The sequence below is a fragment of the Somniosus microcephalus genome, chromosome 12 (genome assembly GCF_052327205.1).
Source record: "Somniosus microcephalus isolate GS21.2 chromosome 12, FLI_Smic_1.0, whole genome shotgun sequence".
Taxonomy (NCBI): Eukaryota; Metazoa; Chordata; class Chondrichthyes; order Squaliformes; family Somniosidae; genus Somniosus; species Somniosus microcephalus.
The window spans coordinates 58672223-58697371 of record NC_140998.1 but is presented as its reverse complement, the minus strand read 5'-3'; the positions used below and the strand labels follow the sequence as shown (position 1 = coordinate 58697371).

General features: G+C 46.7%; 1 protein-coding gene across 2 annotated transcripts in view; it reads left to right on the top strand.

Moving 5' to 3' along the window:
• mdga2a (MAM domain containing glycosylphosphatidylinositol anchor 2a) overlaps positions 1-25149 on the top strand; it is a 1193698-nt gene that overhangs the window by 499701 nt on the left and 668848 nt on the right. For both annotated transcript variants that reach the window (XM_086002928.1, XM_086002927.1), the window contains exons 4-6: positions 1419-1615; positions 6131-6263; positions 24244-24513. In XM_086002928.1, coding sequence (XP_085859054.1) covers positions 1419-1615; positions 6131-6263; positions 24244-24513 — 600 coding nt within the window. The remainder of the gene's footprint in view (positions 1-1418; positions 1616-6130; positions 6264-24243; positions 24514-25149) is intronic.

Below are 25149 nucleotides of genomic sequence, written 5' to 3'. Positions count from 1 at the left end.
TAGCAGTCGGGAAACCCAGAAGAATGGTTTACCTTCAGGTCCTGCAGAATTTAATGGCAGGATCTAATTAGCAGTTTTGAAATCTGTTTCCTGACCGCAGCCAGCTAAATTGAGAGGCTGGCTGGCTGTCAGGCGGGTAGGCCTTTGGCTCTAGGCTGCAGCCAGGGAGCGGAGAGGAGGAAGGCAGAGATCAGGGGTCAGGGTGGTGGTGGGGGAACATCATGGAAGGGGCCGGGAGAGATCGGAGGGGGAGCGGAGAAGATCGTGGAAGGGGGCCAGAAATCAGGGGAGATGGGGGGGAAGATCGTGGAAGGGGCCTGTGGACGACATGGGGGAGGGTCGTTGGGGGGGGGAGCAGGAGGAGATTGCAGGCTGTGGAGGACAGTGGGAGGGCATTGGATCTCGGGGGGCAGGAGGGGAGTCCAATCACTGAGGGCATTAACAGGTTTGCTTGGTGGGCTGGGGGGAAGCACTCCTGCTCTTCCTGGCCCACAAGCAGTGCTGGAAAAGCACTTACCTGTTTCCATGCAGCATTCCTCGCTTCCCTTTAACTGCCGGGTTTCCCGGCGGTCCGGGAAACCCAGCCGGCCAGCGTTAAAGCTGAAATAGAGCAAAAAGTAGAGGCACGCAGTCTCATTAAAATATTTAAATGAATGACCCGCCCCATGGGAGCGGGTTGGTCGCCCGTCTTCCGTCCCGCCTCCATTAAAACCAGAAGTGGGCGGGTTCGAGGCAGGTTAGGTTCAAGTTTGAAATTTTTGGCATTTTTACTTCCCACCCAACCCAAACCCGCTCGCTTTTGGGGGTCAAAATTCCCCCCATTGTGTCCAAATTGTTCATGACTACAGTTAGTGTTGTATGTGAAGCCACTCCCGTGGAGATGAAATCTCTCTTGTCTGTTGCCTGTAAGAGTCCTAATTTGGACTGCCTAAATCCAGTTCTTACTGCACACAGCAAAATCTGCCTCTAGTTGGCTGGTAGTTAACACCAAATTGGTAAACCCACTTGAGAGGCCGCAGAGTACCTGGTATCACACTGATGCAGTTGGGAGCGCTCTTCTGAAGTTGAGCCTGAGACGCTTATTTTGGGCAGGGTTGAGGGAGCTTTTCATTCTCTGGGAATGTTTGCTGTTGACACAGGATTTGAACTAAATTGAAACTATTCTGTTTCCTACCATTATTCACCTTGATGAACACAAGTCACAAAAAGGAATAATCAATTAAAAAATCATTAAACCTCCCCCTGTGACTATATTTCAGCAGCAAGTTACATGGAGAGGTATGAATATCTTAAGCTTCTGAAACTAGGGGCTAGATTTTCTGTCCATTAACTATGATGCAAAATCCACTAAAAAATATTAGAAATGATTGATATTAAAAGTCAAGCAACTCAATTGTACATTTTTTTGTCTCTTGCAGATTTGGATGATCCTGTACTGACGGTACATCAGAGTATAGGCGAAGCAAAGGAACAGTTCTACTTTGAAAGAACTGTGTTCCTTAGGTGTTCAGTCAATTCGAATCCTCCCGTCCGATACAGTTGGCGTCGAGGAAGAGAAATTCTATCACAGGGATCAGACAAGGGGGTTGAGATCTACGAGCCATTTTTTACCCAGGTACATTATAAAACTTTCTGTCTGTGACTGAACACGTATCTGAATCCCATTTCACTGTTACTAATATAGTAGGCATGCCTTCCCTAGTGAAGCCCTTGAATGGTTAATGACCTGGTAGAATACACATTCCGTTAAACCTCCCTCTAAATCTGTTTTAATATTGCAGTCTGGGCCTCAGGAGGACGACCGACGTGCTCTGCTATCCCACATTTACTTCTTAACAGTCCAGCCAGTCTCATTGTAAACTAGCTGCAAAATGGGTCTTGGTACTTTGTGCATGGGCATCCTGCCATACAATGCTGCCTCCGGTGCTAACTACTATATACTAATTAAATTCCTACAAATGATATTACTGATGAAAATAGTGCACAATGGAAGTCCTGTGGCACCGCTTGTAGTGGCAGGTGAAAATTAAGTATTTCAAGATTCTAACTCTTTGTCATTTTGCTTTTTTAATATTATAAAATGCAAATGTCAAAGCTCTTTGCATTTTCTACTAAAAGTCTGCTTCACTTTGGAACTGGTTTCATTACAGCAAGACGATTAACAGCAAATTCACCTGAAAAATGCATTAAATTCATTTGCAGATCTTTACCCTTCCATGTATTTCTGTGGCGCTAACTTCATGACAAGACCAAGCTGCATCACTAATAGAGGAGCTTTGTTTTCCAACCACAATATGTTCAAGTGATCCAAGATTAATGCATCCTTTTTGACCCACGGTCTGTCCGCTTAATTATACATTGACAAATGCCTCAGACGGTGTTAATGGCCGAAGCAGGTGAACATAGGAGGACAGGCCACCTCTCTTCAGAATCTGTATAGTTACGGCTATAGGATTTTTCTAATCAGTGTTCAACAGCCACTAGCTATTGAAGTCACTTCATTAAAAAAAAATTTGGACACTCAGTTATACCAACTTGCCCATCTGAAAAGATGGGACCGAAGAGTGGCTTATTGTTGTATGGCAAATGACATGTTGTAATGTGCTATTGATTGTAGGGGATGTACTATAAACCTTTTATTATTGCTTTCACAATGTAGGTTGCTCATCTGGATTTTAGTTATTATTGATTCAAAGAAAGGTCCCACCATTATAATTTAGCAAAAACTGCAACATTCTGCTACACCCAGAAGTGCAACAACAGCCGAATTTCTCAAACATGCTCCAGCTGTCGGCCTTGTGCTTCCACTCCCAATTAAGAAAAACATCTGCACCCAGAAGTCACTTTGTCTACTGAATTTAATTTGCAGTTCAGACTGTGCAGTTGTACTTACATCAGAATAAATAATATGGCAAATTGGATTAACGTATAATTAAAAAAAATGTTGTTTTGATAGTCAAATTAACATTTTTTAAAGAATGCAAAATTGTTGCTATTAAGAATTCAGTGTTTTCCGTTGAAAAATTACCTGGAGCTACCTTAGCCAAAGTAGAGAGAAAATTCCTAGCCTGACAACTTAATTAAATATGAGGTTGTAACCCCTTGCAGGCCTCATTTTCCATTTGAATGAAACATTCAATTGTTCATTCTAAAAATTGATTTCTTACTGGATGTTGCTAAGAATGAAATATTTCAAAATTGGAATTAACTGTTACACTGACTTTGGAGCAACATTCCTACATTTTTCAAGTGTCTTCCAAGCATAACACTGTTGGTCTTAACACTGTTCACGAGTTATAGGGAGTTGCTGGAAAGCTTAATTTGTTTTTTTCTAAATCAGAAGAGTTAATGTTCTAATTGAATGGCACATAACTGAAATGGCCATTGGATTTGGGATGGGGATTTCTGCGCCCCCCCCCCCCACCACCGCCACCAGCCCTACCTAAACCGAGTTACCAGTGCTCCACGATTTTTTGCTGTGATTTATTTAATGTGATATTGTCATCTGCTAAGGTGCTCAGGTAGATCCTTCACCAGTTTTACTTTATAAACTTGGGGATGTAAAAAAGAAAAAAGAAAATTCATTTTAGAAGTTTTTTGCTGTGGCAGACACAATGGTGGAAACCGTGCGGTACATTTTGCCGCTCAGATACTGCCTCTGCGATATTTTAACATGGACACTTCATTAATATATCGCTCAGATAGGGCTCCGAGGTAATTTGTACGATCTACTGGCTGGACTGTCCACCATGGACGCTACAACCAGTAAAAAACCTGCTGGAGCAGAAGCGGAGGCCCCAAAAGGTAAGTATGAAACTTAACGCTAAGGGGGCCAAAGAGGATCAGGAATGCGACTCTGTGCCCCACAAGCAAAATCTGGGCCTCTGCCACCCTCACCCCCATAAATCTTTCCCAAACCCACTCCCTCGACTTACCCGAGTGCTGATGGGTTGCCAATCCTCACAGGGCAGCAGCCGTCCAGCTGCCTCTCCCAGGCTTTCTGCCCCGGAGTTGAAATAACCACTAATATCTTCTATCATTCATGCTAACCCTGTCTGTCAATTGGAATGATTTTCAGCTGACTTTTTGAAGCTGGGTAGTTCCCAGAACAGAAAAGACACTTAGAAACTCAGCAGCTTTGCACAACTGCCTCTATCTATAACATATTCCACACTTTCAGAAAAAGCTCAGCAAGCTGAGAAATATCACAACTAAGTTGAAGTCCAATAGCTGACTCTGGATTCAGTCAGATTAATCATAGACAGGGGAAATGAACTGCCAAGCAAGACTAAAAGTGAAATACTGCAGATGTTAGAAATAATGAAATACAAACAGAAATGACACTCAGCAAGTCAGGTAGCCTCTGTGGAGAGAGAAACATAGGGTCAGCGTTTCAGGTTGATGACCTTTTTATCAGAACTGTCAAATGGTCATTGAGCTGAAACGTTAACTCTGCCTTCTTCTCTCTACAGATGCTGCCTGACCTGCTGAGTGTTTCCAGCACTTTCTGGTTTTATAACAGAAGAGACTGCAAGCCTGATCACTGGCTGACTCTGAACTTCGATTGGACTGAGATAATTTTCTGGCCCATCCTTTTCTGTCCAAAACAGATAGTAACTGCAAATGTATTTACTTGAAACCATGCATTTGCTTACATTTATTAGTACAGTGTTATTTTAATTCAAGCCAGAACTTGCTGCTCAGTATATTTTCCAGTTGAAATAAAATTTCGTTTGAGTATATTTAGAAAACCAGAAACGTTGCCAATATATTCTTGTCATTCGACTCTAATGACTTGTGCATTCTAGGATAACATCTGCAAATGCTGATTTAATAACACTCACTACACAAGGAAAAATGCCACTTCGATTCTTGGAAAGTTATATATACACTAAATACCGTACACTATATACTATAGAGCTGAACACTGCACAGTTATCAAACTAATGAACAATTCCTTAAGAAAGCTCACAGATTTTCAAAAATAAGCTGCAATTTGTGTCTTGATCGTGAAATAGTAAAACACTTTGTTGGATGTGTCTTATTTTAGTCCCCTACTAATATACTCAATGTTTAAGTTCAATGCCCAGAAGTGGTCAGATAACCACTATAGGTTGGGTTTGCCATTTTCATCATGGGGTAAAATATTCAAACAGGAAGGAAGGAAGAGCTGATATTTCACCACCTGCCCCTTATGATCAGGTAGAAATTCAAAATCTCACACCTGTGTCTTTTCTCCTACACCTGAAGATAGGGAAATTCATAGTTATAGGAAAAGTGAGGCAAATTAACTGGACAGAAATAGTTGACGGCCATCCAATGCAGCAGTTACAATAGGAACAATATTGGAATTATATGAACAAATTAAGGATTAATTGGATGGTTGAAGGATGAGACTGAAGATCAAGTGTATTCAGGTTCCAGACAACCCTAAATTTGCCCAGGCCTTTCGTTTGTAGTTCATTATTGGATTATTTAGGTAAACTTAAACCTTGTGATTTTAAACCGGACAAATTTTATTAGCTGTGAGATCCTCACCAGTAAGGGGGAGGGGTAGTAGAAGCGCTGTATACTGGATAGTATCCTTCTATTCAGACTAACAGCAACAGTTGAAGCTCAACAATTACTACGATGATCAATTTGTGTAAATTAGCCTTCCCCAAATGACAAAACTAGGGCTCTGGATATTCTCAATCTCTAAACATGCGTTCAGCCTGATTGACTTGAAAGCTGTGTTAGTGGCCTCAAATGAGGTGAAATTCAAGTTTAACTCAGTTAGTCACCACAACTTGAACTAAGGGTCACATCTCCTTTGAAAACTGAAGTGTAATTAGTTGAATGGTATGCTGTGCCTTCTCACTGTAAATGCTTCACATTTTCTACCATACCAGTTTCCTCTATGACTTGACAATGGACCTGTTTGATATCGTTTGATAGTTTTTAAGAGTCTTGGCTGTCATACCTGATACAGGGTACTGCCACATTCCCTCATGGAATATAAACACCTCACTCAGAAGCTTTGGCTGTTACATTTTAACTATTCATTTCTGTTGTATTTTTGCATAGTGTGTTTTTTTTTCTTCAGTTTTACAAACACCATATTTTAAACCAATTACTGTTTCCTAAACAGGGTGAAATAAAGATCCTGAAATTGAAGAACCTTCGCCCTAAGGATTATGCAAATTATAGTTGCATTGCATCAGTCAGAAATGTTTGTCATATCCCCGACAAGATGGTCTCATTCAAGCTCAGCAATGCGACAGGTAGGTGGAGTCTCACTTAAAATAAGGTCACGTAGACAGATGGTGCCTGTCCGGGGAGAACATTCATTATGTTTTTATTCGTTCATGGGATGTGGGCGTCGCTAGCAAGGCTAGCATTTATTGCCCATCCCTAGTTACCCTTGAGAAGGTGATGGTGAGCTGCCTTCTTGAACCGCTGCAGTTCGTGTGGTGAAGCTACTCCCACAGTGCTGTTAGGGAGGGAGTTCCAGGATTTTGACCCAGAGACGATGAAGGAACGGCGATATATTTCCAAGTCAGGATGGTGTGTGACTTGGAGTGGAACTTGGAGGTTGTGGTGTTCCCATGCACCTACAGCCCTTGTCCTTCTAGGTGGTAGAGGTCGTGGGTTTGGGAGGTGCTGCCGAAGAAGCCTTGGCGAGTTGCTGCAGTGCATCTTGTAGATGGTACACACTGCAGCCACGGTACGCCGGTGGTAGAGGGAGTGGATGTTTAAGGTGGTGGATGGGATGCCAATCAAGCGGGCTGCTTTGTCTTGGATGGTGTCGAGCTCCTTGAGTGTTGTTGGAGCTGCATTCATCCAGGCAAGTGGAGAATATTCCATCACACTCCTGACTTGTGCCTTGTAGATGGTGGAAAGTCTTTGGGGAGTCAGGAGATGAGACACTCGCCACAGAATACCCAGCCTCTGACCTGCTCTTGTTGCCACAGTATTTATGTGGCTGGTCCAGTTAAGTTTCTGGTCAATGGGATATTGATGGCAGGGGATTCGGCGATGGCAATGCCGTTGAATGTCAAGGGGCGGTGGTTAGACTCTCACTTGTTGGAGATAGTCATTGCCTGGCACTTGTGTGGCGCAAATGTTACCCGCCACTTATCAGCCCAAGCCTGAATGTCGTCCAGGTCTTGCTGCTTGCGGGCATGGACTGCTTCATTATCTGAGGAGTTGTGAATGGCACTGAACACTGTGCAATCATCAGCGAACACTTCTGACTTTATGATCCAGGGAAGGTCATTGATGAAGTAGCTGAAGATGGTCGGGCCTAGGACACTGCCCTGAGGAACTCCTGCAGCGATGTCCTGGGGCTGTAATGATTAACCTCCAACCACCACAACCATCTTCCTTTGTGCTATCTATGACTCCAGCCAGTAGAGAGTTACCCCCCCACCCCGATTCCCAATGACTTCAGTTTTACTAGGGCTCCTTAATGCCACACTCAGTCAAATGCTGCCTTGGTGTCAATGGCAGTCACTCTAACCTCACCTCTGGAATTCAGCTCTTTTGTCCATGTTTGGACCAAGACTGTAATGAGGTCTGGAGCCGAGTGGTCTTGGCAGAACCCAAACTGGGCATCAGTGAGCAGGTTATTGGTGAATAAGTGCTGCTTGATAGCATTGTCGACAACACCTTTCATCTCTTTGCTGATGATTGAGAGTAGACTGATGAGGCGGTAATTGGCCGGATTGGATTTGTCCTGCTTTTTGTGGATAGGACATACCTGGGCAGTTTTCCACATTGTCGGATAGATGCCAGTGTTATAACTGTACTGGAACAGCTTGGCTAGAGGCGCAGCTAGTTCTGGAGCACAAGTCTTCAGCACGATAGCCAGGATGTTGTCGGGGCCCATAGCCTTTGCTGTATCCAGTGTGCTCAGCCGTTTCTTAATATCATGTAGAGTGAATCGAATTGGCTGAAGACTAGCTTCTGTGGTGGGGACCTCAAGAGGGGGCTGATATGGATCATCTACTCGGCACTTCTGGCTGAAGATGGTTGCAAACGCTTCAGCCTTGTCTTTTGCACTCACGTGCTGGGCGCCACCATCTTTGAGGTTGGGGATATTCATGGAGCCTCCTCCTCCCATTAGTTGTTTAATGGTCCACCACCATTAAATGTGGCAGGACTGCAGAGCTTTGATCTGATCCGTTGATTGTGGGATCGCTTAGCTCTGTCTATAGCATGCTGCTTCCTGCTGTTTAGCATGCATGTAGTCCTATGCTGCAGCTTCCCCAGGTTGGCACCGCATTTTAGGTACGCCTGGTGCTGCTCGACACTCCTTATTGAACCAGGGTTAGTCCCCTGGCTCGATGGGAATGGTAGAGTGAGGGATATGCTGGGCCCTGAGGTTACAGTTTGTGGTGGAATGCAATTCTGCTGCTGTTGATGGTCCACAGCATCTCATGGATGCCCAGTTTTGAGCTGCTAGATCTGTTCTGAATCTATCCCATTTAGCACAGTGGTAGTGCCACACAACATGATGGAGGGTGTCCTCAGTGTGAAGACGGGACTTCGTCTCCACAATGACTGTACGGTAGTCACTGCAGTCATGGACAGATGCATCTGCGACAGGTAGAATGGTGAGGACAAGGCCAAGTAGGTTTTTCCCCTCGTGTTGGTTCTCTCACCACCTGTCGCAGGCCCAGACTGGCAGCTATGTCCTTCAGGACTCGGCCAGCAGTGGTGCTACCGAGCCACTCTTGGTGATGGACATTGAAGTCCCCCACCCAGAGTACATTCTGTGCTCTTGCTACTCTCAGTGCTTCTTCCAAGTCATGTTCAACATTGAGGAGTTTCATCAGCTGATGGAGGGTGGTCGGTGGTAATCAGCAGGAGGTTTCCTTGTCCATACTTGACGTGAAGCTATGAGACTTCATGGGGTCTGGAGTCAATGTTGAGGACTCCCAGGGCCACTCCTTCCCAACTGTATACCACTGTGCCGCCACCCCTGAGATGGTGTTGGAGGAGTTTGGGACATTGGCTGAAATGTATGATTCTGTCAGGCTGTTGCTTGACTAGTCTGTGGGGCAGCTCTCCCAATTTTGCCGCAAGTCCCCAGATGTTGGTGAGGAGGACTTTGCAGGATCGACTGGGCTGGGTGTGCTGTTGCCGTGTCCGTAGCCGGGTGGTCCGTCCAGTTTTATTCTTATTATTTTTTTTCGTAGCGGTTTTTTACAACTGAGTGGCTTGTTAAGCCATTTCAGAGGACAGTTAAGAATCAACCACATTGCTGTGGGTCTGGAGTCACATATAGGCCAGACCAGATAAGGATGGCAGATTTTTTCCCTAAAGGACATTAGTGAACCAGATGGGTTTTTACGGCAATTCGATAGTTTCTTGGTTACCATTACTAGCTTTTTATTCCAGATTTATTTAATTAACTGAATTTAAATTCCCCAGCTGCCGTGGTGGGATTTGAGCTCATGTCTCCGGATCATTAGTCCAGGCCTCTAGATTACTAGTCTAGTAACATATCCACTGTGTGAACATTCCTGTAGTTTTCTCTTAATACTCAATTTGCATCCACCGAGTCTTTTTTGTTTTATTGTACTCTGGCAATAGCCCTGCAAGTCCCCAATGTGCAGTACCACCCATGCACAAAGTGATGGGCTGCTGGAAGGAAATAATGATCCAAATCTATTCAAATGTTTGGGAACAGAGATGCTAACTATCTATTTACAGTGTGCCTTTCAGGCTAGCTCCCAAACGAATGTTTCCGTTGTATGTACCTGGCTGCATGAGGAAGGCAGTTTGGCCTAGAAATTCAGTTGCGTTCGCCAGCCGTTAACGCCATAAGAGGGGTAGATTTCCAGCGCTAGGCACTTTGCGCCCGGGCGCAGGCCGGTCTGCGCCAACGCCCAACTTCAGTTGACATTTAGCGCCGGCGCAAAGTGTTTGCGCCCGCTCAGCTGCGCGCGCAGCTTATGACGTCATTTCGTCGTGCAACGCTGTTTGTGCGCCCCAAACCGGAAATTCAGTGGCGCCCGCCCAATGTGGGCGTGGCGCTGTTAAGAACTGTGAAGTGGAACGCAGCAGAGGCCCTGCGGGCCTCGGGGAGCGCTAATTAAAGGTCACTTACACTGAACTATAAAGGCCAGCCATTTTGCTGCAATGACTTTAGTGCTTTGGATTTCTGGACAGAGACCAAGGAACAGACCTTACTGATTTGGGACAACATAGGAGAGGTATTTTTGGCTTCTGGCCAGAGCTTGGAAATTTGACTCTTTGTGATTTCACTGTTTGCAAGTTTATTATGGGGGCTGCATGGGGTTCCAACCCTCAGTTCCAGCATTATGTGCGAAGGGCTCGCAGACGCTGTGTGAGAGGGGCAGCCATGCCTAGACGCAGAGGGGCCATCAGGCATCGGCAACGTAGGCCTTACCCACTCAGGGAATACCGGCAGCAGGTGTCCTATCTCACCATGACTGCCGCGCATTGTGTTAAGAGGCTGCGCTTCAGAAGGGAGGTGGTTGCAGAGATCTGCCAGCTGCTTCACAGAGATCTGCGTCCACAGCTGATGTGCAGGACGTCTCTGTCGGTGGAAGTGAAGGTCACGGTGGCTCTGAACTTTTATGCAAGCGGCTCCTTCCAAGCCGCTGCTGGGGACATAGTGAACATCTCCCAGTTCGCCGTGCATCGCTGCATCCGGCAGGTCACCGATGCCCTTTTCGCAAGGAGACACCAATTCATCTCCTTCCCCATGACCCTAGAGAGGCAGGAGCAGCGTGCAGTCGGATTTGCCAGGATCGCCGACTTCCCCATGGTGCAGGGCGCCATTGACTGCACGCACGTGGCTATGCGGGCACCTATCGACAATGCCGAGGATTACCGCAACCGGAAGGGCTACCATTCCCTCAATGTACAGCTGGTGTGTGACAACAGGCAGCGCATCCTAGCTGTCAATGCCCGCTTTCCAGGAAGCAGCCACGATGCATTTATCCTGCGCCAGACTACTGTGGCTGACATGTTCGAGGCACAGCCTCCACCAAGGGGATGGCTTATCGGGGACAAGGGCTACCCTTTGTGCACATGGCTCATGACCCCGCTCCGCGCGCCCAGGACCCCTGCGGAGGAGGCATACAACGAAAGCCATCAAGCCACAAGGAACATCATAGAGCAAACGATTGGCGTCCTGAAGCAACGGTTCCGCTGCCTGGATCGATCCGGCGGATCTCTGCAGTATTCGCCGGATAGAGTCTCCCAGTTCGTCGTCGTTTGCTGCATGCTGCACAACCTGGCTATCCGCAGGACTCAGGCACTGCCACCTCACGTTGGGCCACCACCTCAGGAGGACGAGCAGGAGGACCATGAGGAGGAGGAGGAGGAGGAGTACCAGCCCAGAAGGGAGCCACAAGGTCCAAGGGCCGTCCGCCGGCGGCTTATTGAACGACACTTCTAGGCCCCCTGTCAGGGAATGGCTTGTGGCAATGAACGCACCTGAATGCAGCCGCTCCGCAAGCCCTCAGCCGGTTAACGCAACAACCACGAGAAACATTACACCTGGACAAGCTGAATAAATAAAAAGCTTTTTTTAACAAACTCAGGGCCCTTCCCACATGAAACAGAAAAACAGACAAGACCCCCAAAAAAGTGAAAAACATATCTCACTCCCACAACCTGGGGAGGAATAACAAAACTTGTCAATCCAATTGGCCTTCATCTTCGGCCTTTCCAAAATAAGCCCCCCCCCTCCAGAACACAAACACCCCCATATAAAAAAAACAGTTGCCGACACCCTCTACTTGGTGTGCCGAGAGGGCGAGTCCTTGTGCAGGCTTCTCCGGCCCCTGCCTGACCTGTTGCTCCGCCTCAACCTGGGCCCTGTGGGTGTTGGAAGGCTGGGGAAAGGCTCCTGAGGGCCGCAATGCGTAACGGCAGATGCCCTTGGGGGTCAGCCTAGACGAGGTCCGGCCCTGGAGGGTCCGGCTGCTGACTGCTGCAGCTGTGGCTGGGCAGCATCAGTCTCTGCAGCAGCTCGTCGCACCTTGGCTGGGGGAGTGGCAGTGGCGGCTGCAGCAATGGGGGCAAGCTGGCTGATGCCAGGCGCTCGCTGGTCACCAGAGACATTGGCACTCAGCCGGGCTGGCACTGCAGCAAGCGCAGCAATCTGGTGGAGGCCAGACCGCTGTGCTGCAGCAGGGCGGCGGGTGCCCTGTCGATGCTTCCGTGACACAGCGAGTGTGGCAGAAGTGAGTGCCCGAACTGCCCTGTTCTGTGCCCGCATCAGATCAGCCAGTGTCTGCACGGCACCACTCATGAACTCGCGACTCGCGTCCTGTGCTGCCGCAAGTTGGTCGACACCCCTGGCCTGTGCTGCCGCGAGTTGCTCGACGCCCCTGGCCTGTGAGTCCCTGAAAGCGGTCACACTATGAGCCAGGGACTCAATGGCCTGAGGCAACTGTCCCACAACCCCCATGAACTCGTTGTGGCGCCGCTCGGAGACCGCGGACATTTCATCAAGGAGGCGCACCTCCTGGGCGAGGACCGTCTCCGGACTGGAGGGCGGACTCTCCATCTGGGGAGAAGGCCGCCGAGCTGCCCGACCCTTCCCGCGTGCCTGGACGCCACTGGGCCCAGCAACTGCCCTTCCCTGCAACACTTCCCCCCTCTGGGGAGAAGGCAGCCGTGCTGCCCGACCCTTCCCACCTGCCTGGACGCCACTGGGCCCAGGAGCTGCACCCCCCTGCAACACTTACCCCTGGCTCTCCTCCAGGCAAGACGTGTCCCCTCCATTGCCATCCCCTGGCGCGGATGAGGGTTCCCCCGATGTGCCGCCTTCCTCTTGGTCCTCATCGTCCTCCTCTTCCGAGGGACTGGCACTCTCAGCTTCATGGACCTCCTCCTCGCCAGCTGAAAGCAGGAAGGCACAAGAGTAGCTTTAGAGTGAGGACAGGGCGTCAGCGAGGGAGGCATGAGTGGTGGCATTATGCGCATTGGTCGGACAGTGGCAAAGGATGTAGATCTGAAGCGCAAGGGGAACGAGAGAGGTCCAAACGGTCATGTCCTTACCATTGGGGCCCAGCACAGGGTCGGCATCTCCAATAGCAACAGGGCCAACCACCCGGCCACGCATGAGTCGAGCCACGCGCTCCTCCAGGTCACTGAGCTCCTGGAACTGGCCACGGCCTCCCCCGGTGACATTCCGGCTCTTCATATTCTTGGCCAGCTTGGCCTGCAAGAGAAAGGATGGCCTCTAAGTACAGTGTGTTGCCCTGTTGTTGTCTGCACTGCCTCCCATGGTCGATTAGCATGGCCAGTGTGGTGCCCTGTTGTTGTGTGCACTGCCTCCCATGGTCGAATAGCATGGCCAGTGTGGTGCCCTGTTGTTGTGTGCACTGCCTCCCATGGTCGAATAGCTTGGCCAGTGTGTAAAGTGCAGAAAGTGCTATTGATGATCATGCCAGTGCCATAGCTGCGGGAGGAGGGATGGCCATTAGGCCTTTGAGGTCCCTTTGCCCATAATGTGAGGTGCACATGCAAGGATGAGGAGGACACTGGAAAGGGTACTCACCCTGACCATCCGAGTGAGGCCGTTGTACTTCTTGCGGCATTGGTCCGCACTCCTGGGGACATCGCTGGTGGATGGCACCCTGTGGGCGATTTCCCTCCAGGCTCTCCTGTACTGACTCCTGGGAGCCTTCTTGCCACTGTCCGGGCACAAGATCTCTCTTCTCTTTTCAAAAGCCTTAAGCAGCACACTCAAAGCATGCTCTGAGAAGCGCTGCGCTCGTTCACGGGCCTTCTGCATGGCTTCAGGCGCTATTTGGGTCCACCAGCAGTGTTCAGGCCTAGCTGCAGGGCTCCACTATCCAGGGCGTGGCAGCAGACAAAGTCGACCCTTCCCCCTTTAAGAGCTGGCCGGCGTCAGGGTGTCTGCTGTCAATCAAAACATGACCGCACCTGCGCTGCGCCCGGCCTCGGCGTTATCAGTCCGCACCGCCGGCTTAGCGCCTAAAGATAGGAGTGCAACGCCAGTTTCAGCGCTCGCCCAAACTCCTTGGCCAAATCTACTGAATTTCGGCGAAATGGCCTACACTTTCCGGCGGGCGCTAACTTTAGCGCCCGCCCGACTTTAGCGCCCCAGAAGTGGCGCGACTGAATTTCTAGGCCTTTGTTTTTAATGCTGCTTCACTCACACTGGCCAAGTTACTGTTGCTGAACGTATGGGCACTCTGGATTCCTCCGAATCCCTAAGCACTATCACAGTGTATGTGCAGGTACAGACAACAACAACGATTTGCATTGATATAGTGGCTTTAATATAGTAAAACATTCCAAGGCACTTCACTAGAGCGTTAACAGACAAAATTTGACAGCGAGCCAACTAAGGAGATATCAGGACAGGTGAGCAAAAGCTTGGTCAAAGAGGTAGATTTTAAGGAGCACCTTAAAGGAGAGAGGTTTAGGGAAGGCATTCCAGAGCTTGGTGTCTAGGCAGCTGGAAGCATGGCCTCCAATGGTGGAGAGATGAAAATCAGGGATGTACGAGAAGCCAGAATTGGAGGAGTGCAGAGATCTCAAAGTGTTGTAAGCAATGTTGCCTCTCATTTTTTTTTTGGGGGGGGGGGTGGCCCCTTTAAGGGGCTGTGAGGCCCATTCAAACTTCCGCGCATGCACGGTTTTTCCACTGAGAAACCGGCAAGAGGCCTGCGCGAGAGCCTCAGACAACTAAATGGGAACATTGGTTGTAGGGCTGGAGGAGGTTACATAGATGGAGAGGGGCGAAGCCATGGAGAGATTCGTGGGGAAATCTGTGCATCTGGTATATATGTGTTTAGGGTAACCTGGTCACGGATGCTGAATCTACTTACTGCTGCAAATCTATTAACTTCAGAACCAGATTCACACTGGTAGGTAGATATCGGGCAGTTTCAGTGCATGTTATGATATGTTGTCTCAGCTCGGGTTGGTAGACTGGATTCTACAGCTGCAGTATTCCACCACTGAGTTATGTGCTTGGGTGCCTCTTGGTGAAAGTGTTGTATCAGTATTACAGTGGGATTTGTTTGATTCAAAATATGATTTTTCTGCCATTTGACGCAATTCAGCATGGAAACTACAGTATAAAGAGGATAGATGCTGTCACTACAGTGACATGGTTCACCTGCGTCCCAAACACAGCAGCCTGGTGATACAATCATCGTGCATCGACATTAACATCTACCTTACAGCTCCAACATATATAATTCACTGCAACCTGGTGGCCTCAATGTATATCATTGACATGGGCCTTCCAGCTCTAGTGTATATAATTGATTACCTTATAGCCTTAATGTATAGCATTGACTGCTACCTTCCAGCCTCAATGCATATCATTCACTACAACCTGATGGCCTCAGTGTATATAATTGACACCAACCTTAAAGCTCTAATGTATATCACTGATTACTACCTTGCAGCCCAACATATATCATGGACCTTTCAGCCCAACTGTGTATCATAGATAGCTATGTTAGTGTGATAAATGTGCCTGAAGCTTGAATTATAATTTTTTTTCCAAGGGCACTGCAATTTTATGAGTATTGTTGGTATTATTCAATACAAACTGTCAAGGAATTTAGCTTCAAGGTGGTGGTTCTGCACTTTAGAGCCTTGCAGGGTTATTGCTGGAGTACAATAAATCAACAGTGAAATTTACTTATAATGGCCACCATTGGGACAATACATGGCTGCTCTTCACAGATAGATGGTTTCTAAATGCAGCTACAGGCCAGAGTTATTGATGTATTGTCAAAACTGTTGGAAAATGGTCACTATGAGGTATGTGTATGTGAATATACATGGTATTGGTGATCATTAAGGTAGGTTTTACTGTAGGGCTTGCTTTGTAAGAAATGGCAAACATTTCATAACATAACTTGCTATATGGACTGGGAGTGTTGATGTGCAATGGAAATGATGGTGTGTCAGAGTTAGGAATTTAAATACATTTTAAATGTTTCTCTAGGGTTCTATTACAATTTGCAGAATATTACAGCACCAATCTGAAACAATTTTAATTGACCTATACCATCCTATAGGATTATCATAGAAACCTACAACCAAAGTGGCATTTAATCATTTCTATAGGTACCAAATGTCTTTAAGTGATCTAACTCTCCATAACACATTTCTGCATGAGTCAAACTAAATATGAGTAAGACATAAGATTTAAGATGAGGACAAATACTGGGGCCCTAAAATTGCACTATAGGATATTATTGTATGAAGGCTTTACCCATTCTTTGGACAGTTCTCTCTCTACTACATTAGTAGAGACAGTAACCCATTTTTAAAAATGGATTAACACCTGCAATAAAATATCAGAGAGGGGAACTTCCAATAACCCATTGATCGTTTATACAGTCGTATCCCAAGTCATCATTTCAGGACCTTGGATTCTGAAACATGACTTCTTAATATCATTAGGTTCTAACAGTAGTTTGGTTGCAGGGCTTTTGCTAGACGGAATCAAATTCAGGTCTTAGCTGAGGTTATGTGCACAGCAAAAGATATGTTAAGTGCACCGAGCACAAAACAGAATAAGGCAAGGCCACATTTTCAAGGTAACATTTTTTATCCTCCTCTGTGAAACTTCTTCCACAATGAGATGAGATGCTCAGCTTCCATGGTACTTTTGGACTTCGTGCAAAAATCCTACGAATCTGAGGGCGATGCATGAAGCAACCAGGAAAGCACCACAAGACAATATGAGATGCCTATATGTGCTAGCAGCACTTGCAGCCACACATTCTAGTGGCTGCCTTCAAAGAAATGCATGCATACTGGTGGCTGAAACACAAACTAGAATTGCCGAGTTTATCAGTGTGTAGGTAACAATGAGAAGTCGAGTCAGTAGCTGTGTGATAATAAGGCAGTAAATGGACAGTGACGGTCGCTGTTGTTGAAAGGTGTTCTAATAAACCCCATTCAGCTAGACCGTAATCACTTCTGTGTAATACTTATACACCTGGCCTTTTGGGCACAAACAAAAATGAACGAGTCTGATGAGGAGGCAGCATCTATTTGTTTTAATTCTATTGCTGTAGTCAGATCATTCCACAGCACTTCAAATGGTTCTATATTAGTAATACTACTCCCCACGCCATATGATCATCGGTGGGGACAGGAATTACTGCACTGCATACTTTCAGTCTCTCTGCCATCACACAAGTACCACTCGATGGGCCGAATGGCCTCTTTCTGTGCTGTTATGACTCTATGACACTCGCATCGGGGTGGGGGAAGGAATGGCCACACTCGCACACATAGGTAGGAGCAGGCAATAGTGCTGCATCATCTCATTCCACATCGGTCAATGTCAGGGCACCATTGATTGAATTTCATCTATGGAAATTCCGGGGGAGAAATATTACTTGAGGAAAAAAGCCTACTTTTGGCCCGAGGCACCCCAGGTTTCAGTGAAAATGCTCCCAGAGGATAAAAAATATAGTTGCACACATTTTGGCTGCACATGTTGAAAAATGATGCACTTTCAGGTGTGAGAACCCACTGAAAGTGCACTTTCATCAATTCTTCAGAAACACGCGAGCAAAGAAGCATGCAGATTCATTAAAGTGTGTCGTATTTGTCCAGCAGTGTGGTGATGTGTATTTTTCTTCGGAGAGCACTGTTTTGGATCTGCTTTGTGCCCCTCTAAGTGTCCTAATTAATTGAGAATTCCTGATGTAAATGTTATATGGTCAGTGGTCACTGTTATTTTGAAAGCTGAAGATGCATTTAGTTCTAAAACAGCTGTCAAACCTTTAAACTGTGTAATTACATTGCGGCCTCTGTACTGAACCAGACTGGAGTGAGTCAATATGCATCGCACGGTGGCTAACCTTGCATTCTATTGGCATATACCCTACTGCGAGTCACATGGCAGTTCAATCCTTCAATGATGTTGGCACAGGGAGCTGAAATACCCTTCTGTGAATTATATTACCAATGCTGGCCAGAAATAAAAACAAAAATTGCCGGAAATACGCAGCAGGCCAGGCAGCACCTGTGGAGAGAAAAGACAGGTTAATGTTTCATGTGCTGGTACTTTGTAAAACTGCCAACCCCTCAGCTTCTTATTGGAAGCATCAAGTACGTCCTATATTATAATAGTAAAGAAACACTAAAACAGTAATTACTGGGATTGGCTTAATAACTTGCAAAAGTCCAATGATGATCATAAACTATTAGATCTTTGTATTACATTGCGTTACAGGCTCGTAATTCCCAAACAGGTATGGGCAGTGCACATTAATGCATTCACTTTATGTGCAAAAAAGGAAGGCACTTGGCATCAAAATGTATATCTTTGAAGTCAAATGTCTTATCTAAATGTTATAACTTGCTCTCCCTGACAGTCTGCACACAGTGATCCAATGTCACTAATCTTTTATGATACAAGGTAAGCAACAACATCTGTGCTGCATATGTGACATGAGAGCTGGCGAGGAATATCTTATCAAGGTGTCTGCTGCACTTCACCAGATTTCACTTTGTAATCGCTTCCGCAAGAGCCAAACTGCAAATCCACAGAACGTATTTTGGGAGGAACAAACCTCATCTTGTCCACTTTTCCTCCTCGATTCTTAATGCACTGTGGATAAGCTTACAAACTCTGGTTGGACGTGTTCCTGGAGGGGTCATCGTATGACCTCTCACCTCCAACAGCCTGCCCTGTCAAACAACCTTTTTCCCCCCATCTCCAATAATTTTGTAACTAAGAATCAAAGGTGTTCAAAGAAAATGAAAAGCAAAAACAACGCTCTTTCTTTATTGCCTCAATGATCATTCTTGAATTTCTAGAGACTCCAGGACAATGTTGGCGACCCTACCTGTGGGCCAGTTATGGACTGCAGTGCAGCAAAATGGATTGATTGTTGTAGCCACTGACACAGCACCGTCTGGTGCACAAGCTGAGTAATTGCTTATGTTTCTCAGATGATATTGCATTAATCATTGTGAGAACATTGTGGGAGCAACGTCTGAGTCGTCAGTCTTTTGTAAATAAAGTGGCCTTGTTTTGTAATACAGCCTCTGACGTATCCTTGATGACATAAAAAAACGCAAAAAAAAATGTAGCGGGCAACTTACAACCAGCTCCAACAACAATTTCTATTTATACTGGCCTGTATTTTCCGATCGCAGGCCTCCCGCAGGCGGAGGGCAGCAATGTGGAAAAATCTGCGCCCTTACCTGAGGGCTCCTGGGACGCACACGCTTCCGCTGCTGGGCCTCACCAAACTCCAAGTGCGCAGGGCCCACGTATCCCAGAGGCGCAGGCAGTTCACAGTCCCTGGGATCACGTGGGCCATGGGGAGCCAATCACAGAAGGGAATCTCCCTTCATACATTTGACAGGAAGACCTGTCAAATATATGAATGGAGATCAATGAAAAAACATAGTAAAACTTTAAATAATTTTTTTTTTAATCACATTTTTAAAATGACTTGAAATTACAATAAATTAAGTATTTGAAAAAAATAATTAAAGTTTTTTACGGGGCTAAAAATAAACTTACATTTTTAAAAGTATTTTTAAATGATAAATCAGTTAAAAACATTTTTTTTAAAACTTTTTTCAACTCTTATCCTGGTAAAAGCAGGCCTTACCAGGCGTAAGAATTGTAAGGGTTTTCTGTGGGCGGAGGGTCTCCAAAAAGCGGAACTATCCGCCCACAGAGGCCCTTCTCCAGGCCAGCTGGAGGATCTGAATTTAAACAGATGCCGGATTACTAGGAATCTCCACTGACAAGCCTGCAAAAAAGTCTGTGGGCCACTCTACCCGAGGTGAACGGCGAAAGCCGTACCTTTGGCGCTCACAGCAAGATCCAGGCCATTATAGGCAACTTGTTCTGTATAATTCTTACACGGGTTCAATTTGATAAATTGTTATTTGCAGGTACAAAGGCTATGCCTTCAGTCTTAATCAACATCTGACCTTCATTAAAATTGCTATTACAGACCCAAGGTAAAGGAGAATCCTGTTTACATATGTCTGGGTCATTATTATGACTAATGTGTTTCATCTGCTGCAGGCTCATAATTATGATGATGGGAATCTTCGCACTGGTTGGATTTTGTTACCATGATAGCTGTGTTGCCTTTCACAGTGATGTCTTTGCCTCATTTGTTTCCCTGCACCCCACCCCCTGCCATTCATGATTAGTGAGATGGGACGGTCAGGTGTTTGATTACCATCTTTCCTGCAGCAGCCAAAAGAAACCTGACCACAATTTACAAGCAGAGAACTAAGTTACTCTGTTGGCATTCTGTTGTAATTACTGCCTCACACCTTGGCAATGAGGTCCAAAACAGGTGCCAAGCAACATCAAACAAACAGTGGTCTGGAAGCTTATCAATGAGTCACATTAGATGAGCCTTGTACTATTAGGTACTGCATTGAGTTACAAAGGTTCTGGAAACAGAAAGCGATACCAAACAGAGCCTACAGTAGACCGCAATCCCGTCAGCAAAATACTGCTTTCGTTTTCCCGGTCATGAATGGCTTGCATCTATTCTATTGATTTATGCGGCCCATCCAACTCGAGGCAGTCATTTAACTGAGCTAAAGGCCCTCGGGATGCTAATGCGCAGAAGCCTCTGCTGTTGGAGTGCCACCAACTGAACTGCTGCAAATACCTTTTCATTAGCCTTGATAACTGAGCTTAGCACCCAGTCGTGGCAGCTTGCTGATGCATCCAGAGCTGCCACAGTAATAGAGGCGGTTTCGTTTTTCAGTACACAGCGAGGCACGACATCTGAGTTTCCATTAGATGCAGCTTCAGGGAGAACAGAGTCGAGCACTGCTCTGACCAGTGATCATGGGGAAATAGGCATTCTCAGTATTGTGTGCACGCAAGTGAGGGAAAAGTAGATCCCCCAAGCCCCAGCTCCTGCGCCGTTTATTGGTGCTGTGGAAATTTTCCGTGCTACATAACACACATCCTAAAGCAAGAAGCAACGCCTCTTCTCCACGTCTCCCACCGTAATCACTCGCTGCAGTTGTTCGCAGTGTTCTCATTCTATAAGGCTGTCTTGACCTTTACAAATGTTAGCGTCCTGTGGGACAAGGAAGAATAATGAAGCTGCAAAAAATACGCCAGAGGTGGTTGTGAAAACCATAGGAAGCTTGAGGTATTGTGGAATAAGCAAATACGGAAACTACTTCTGGCAGCTTGTGGCAAACCATCCCCAAGCCCAGGTTCCTTGCGGCTTTGCTGTGAAGACGACTTTCACGGTGCAGCATCTGCGCCCACTCAAAATATCTCACTTGATCCATCACCAGCTTTGAAAAGAGGTGCATAAAGTCTGGTGCCACAATAGATTAAAAAAATAACTTGCGTTTACACAGCGCCTGGAACGATCTCAGGATGTCCCAAAGCGCTTTACAGCCAGCGAGGCACTGCACATTGAAGGGGAGTCACTGTTGGACAGCAATGACCGTGCCAGTCCTGATGAAGTTTGCAGTAAATCATGAAAAGTCACACCACAATCTCATCGTGTTGGCAACCGCGATGGACTATAAGCTAAATGCAGAGAACGGGCTATTCGTGTCCTTCCCAGGACCCAACTGCGCTCAATAAATAAAGTATGGGGACGAGTCTCTTGGCGTTGCCTGCATGGCTGGTGAAAAGCTGCCGTTGAATTACAGTGAATATGCTAAGCCAAGATGAGTGACTGACAAATGATACCTTTCCATGAGCCTCTGTGCAAGAAACGTTAGCGGTAAGCAAACAAGCTGCCGCTTCGGGCAGGCTGCCCTTCACATGCCACATGCACCAGCCGCCCTGATTATTACCAATGCGCAAGATGAATAATGACACACGCTGCCGGCAGGCCCCGAGCACTCCACTGAGAAATCGCCACTAAAAATAGACAGAGATTCAAACCAGCGATTTCCAGGTGATTCCCGCTGACTGAGCCCATTGTTCTTGCTGAAATCAATATTAAACGCGGAAGCAAATATTTACAAGAATAGACAATTCGCTATGTCGCATAGGGTTTTACAATGTCATTTGCAACGCACTTTTGTCACTGCTGCACTGAAAACGCCCCTCTTGTACAGCCCACCAGCAAGAGAGCCATCGAGACCCTCTTCTTCTGAGGCAGTCCCTGGGAACCGAGGGTGACTTGCTTCCACATTAAAAATGAGTTCTCAGGTGACTGATGAGTCCAATGCGGGACCTACAGTCTCTGTCACTGTTGGGGCAGACGGTGGTTGAAGGGGCGGGTGGGTGGGGTGCTTGGGTTGACGTGCGCTCCTTGCGCTGCCTGCGCTTGGCTTCCGCTTGCTCCCGGCGAAGAGACTCGAGGTGTTTGGCGCCTTCCCGGATGCTTCTCCTCCACTCTGCACGGTCTTGGGCCAGGGATTCCCAGGTGTCGGTGGGGATGTTGCACTTTTTCAAGGAGGCTTTGAGGATGTCCTTGAAGTGTTTCCTCTTCCCACCTGGGGCTCTCTTGCCGTGCCAGAGCTCCGAGTAGAGCGCTTGTTTTGGGAGTCTCGTATCGGGCATGCGGACGATGTGACCCGTCCATCGGAGCTGATTGAGCGTGGTCAAAGCTTCGATGCTGGGGATGTTGGCCTGAGCAAGAACACTGACATTGGTGCGCCTATCCTGCCAATGGATTTGCAGGATCTTGCGGAGGCAGTGTTGGTGGTACCTCTCCAGTGCTTTGAGGTGCCTGCTGTACATCGAGACCCACATCCAGTGTGAAGACTTGTTCCCTGATACGCTTTAAAATGTTATCATGATTGGCAGGCAAGGTATTTATTGTATGCTGCATGGGAATTGACAATCAATCGCTTTAAGCTCAGTACTTTTGCTGTATTGTTTCTCAAAGTAAATGGGACTTTAAATTGTGATGGTCGGCTGGATTTAATTTTTTTAAATGAATGGGGGTAGAGCTCTTGAGTTTGATTGTGATGGGTTATGTACACATAAAACCCAGAAGGAGTTGGATATATTTCTTGAAGGGTTCTTTCAGTTGTGTACGGTGGTATAGCAGGAAACTGACAGAACATTTTGTCGAGTCACTTTTGGAGACATCTAATGGATCAAGGAAGGACCGGCATGCTGCGTGCTGCTCCTGTCTTAACGTGCAATATTGCATCAATTTGTGTGAAATAACGATGTGTGCTGCTATAAAGAGCAGCAGTGCATAAGGGACAGTACTCTCAGTATCAAAAAATATACTCCCAGTAAACTATTCTGAAATATTATTAAAAACAGAATTACCTGATGGGGAAATAGTCCTATTTAAAGCTGCTTCCTGCTTTCCACCCCATGGAGATGGTTCATTTTGGGTGTCTGCACATAGTTGGAGATGCTGGCATCAGTGACCAGGAGTATCAGTGAATGGCTTCGCTGAAATCCCACAGATTGGCATTTGGGCTTTGCAGCCATCAATATTAGTGATAGTTCAACACCGCTGTGCAAAGGGAATTCAAAATATGAATAAATTGAACCAGACAGGAGCTATTTTATATTTATTTTTCCTCACTATCTTGCAAGAAATGTCTTTACGTTGAATGCACTGTTGCCCACAGACATACACCCTATTTAGAAATGTTTTAATGAATGACCATCTAATGACTGGGCTTCCTCTCAGCACATAGAAGATAGGAGCAGGAGTCGGCCATTCGGCCCCTCGAGCCTGCTCCGCCATTCAATGCGATCATGGCTGATCATCCAAATTCAGTACCCTGTCCCTGCCTTCTCTCCATATCCCTTGATCCCTTTAGCCTTAAGAAATATATCCAACTCCTTCTTGAATATATTTAATGTATTGGCCTCTACTGCCTTCTGTGGTAGAGAATTCCACAGGTTCACCACTCTCTGGGTGAAGAAATTCCTCCGCATTTCTGTCCTAAATAGCCTACCCTTTATCCTTAGACTGTGACCCCTGGTTCTGGACTCCCCGACCATCGGGAACACCCTTCCTGCATCTAGTCTGTCCAGTCCTGTCAGAATTTTATAAGTTTCAATGAGATTCCCTCTCATTCTTCTAAACTCCAGTGAGTATAAGCCCAATCGACCCAATCTCTCCTCATACGTCATTCCTGCCATCCCAGGTATCAGCCTGGTGAATCTTCGCTGAACTCCTTCCATGGCAAGAACATCCTTCCTCAGATAAGGCGACCACGTAGAATTTTAATTTTTGAATAAAGATGTGTTCTTTGCAGCCAGGATAAAAGACGAACAAGTAATTATATTCATATTTCTTTCTCTGCTTTTCTCTCTTGCAGCTTCCCCTTCCATCAAGCTGTTGATTCCTGAGCAGATTGTAGTAAACCCTGGAGATTCGGTATCCATGGTGTGTGTCACAACAGGAGGGGACCCCCCTCCCACCCTCACCTGGATCAAGGCCATTGGAGCTCTTCCTGAAACAAGTGTGTTGAATGGAGGGACCTTAACGCTGCACTCAATCAACGCTGAGGAGGCCGGGGCGTACAGCTGTCTCGCTAACAACAATGTGGGCAACCCTGCCAAGAAGTCCAGTGCAATCACTGTAAGAGGTAAGTAAACTTGACCTCACTAGATGTGCTTGTTTAAAGTAAGTCCTGCTGGTATGGTACTGAGAGGAAGGTCCCATGCTTGAACAGCTGGCCTCAGCTGGGTTGGCTGATCTTGGTTGGGGTGGGATGCAGCACTGCAATTGGCTTCAGTCTCCATGGTCTAGGGAGGGTAATGTTGGCTGGAACCCCTGATCCTGGTTGCCATGCAGTGACCCCTGCTGATAAGTGCACTGTTTGGGCAAACAATGTGGACAGGGTCAGGCACCACGTAGCCCACTGACACTGATTGTCTAGGTTTGTACAGGAAGAATGACCACATGGAATTGTACCCCAGCAAGAGTCACTGAGAGGAGGGGTCAGGGTAAAAGCTGGGGGTGGTGGGGACACCAAAGCATCCTCTCGTGACTCCTTGTCGTGTTAACCTTTGACGGGGATTGGATAGGAATAGACTGAGCTCTGCCATTTTCAACATGATAATTAGGCTCAACATATTGGGAAGCAGAACTTTGGATGTGCATATAATATACAGTCAGGTTTGAATTCTCATTGAGTTTTGGACTTCATCTTGTGCATGTCCTACTCTACACAGAATTCTCAGTGGAGAAAAACTATTTGCAAATTAAGTAGTTCAATGGG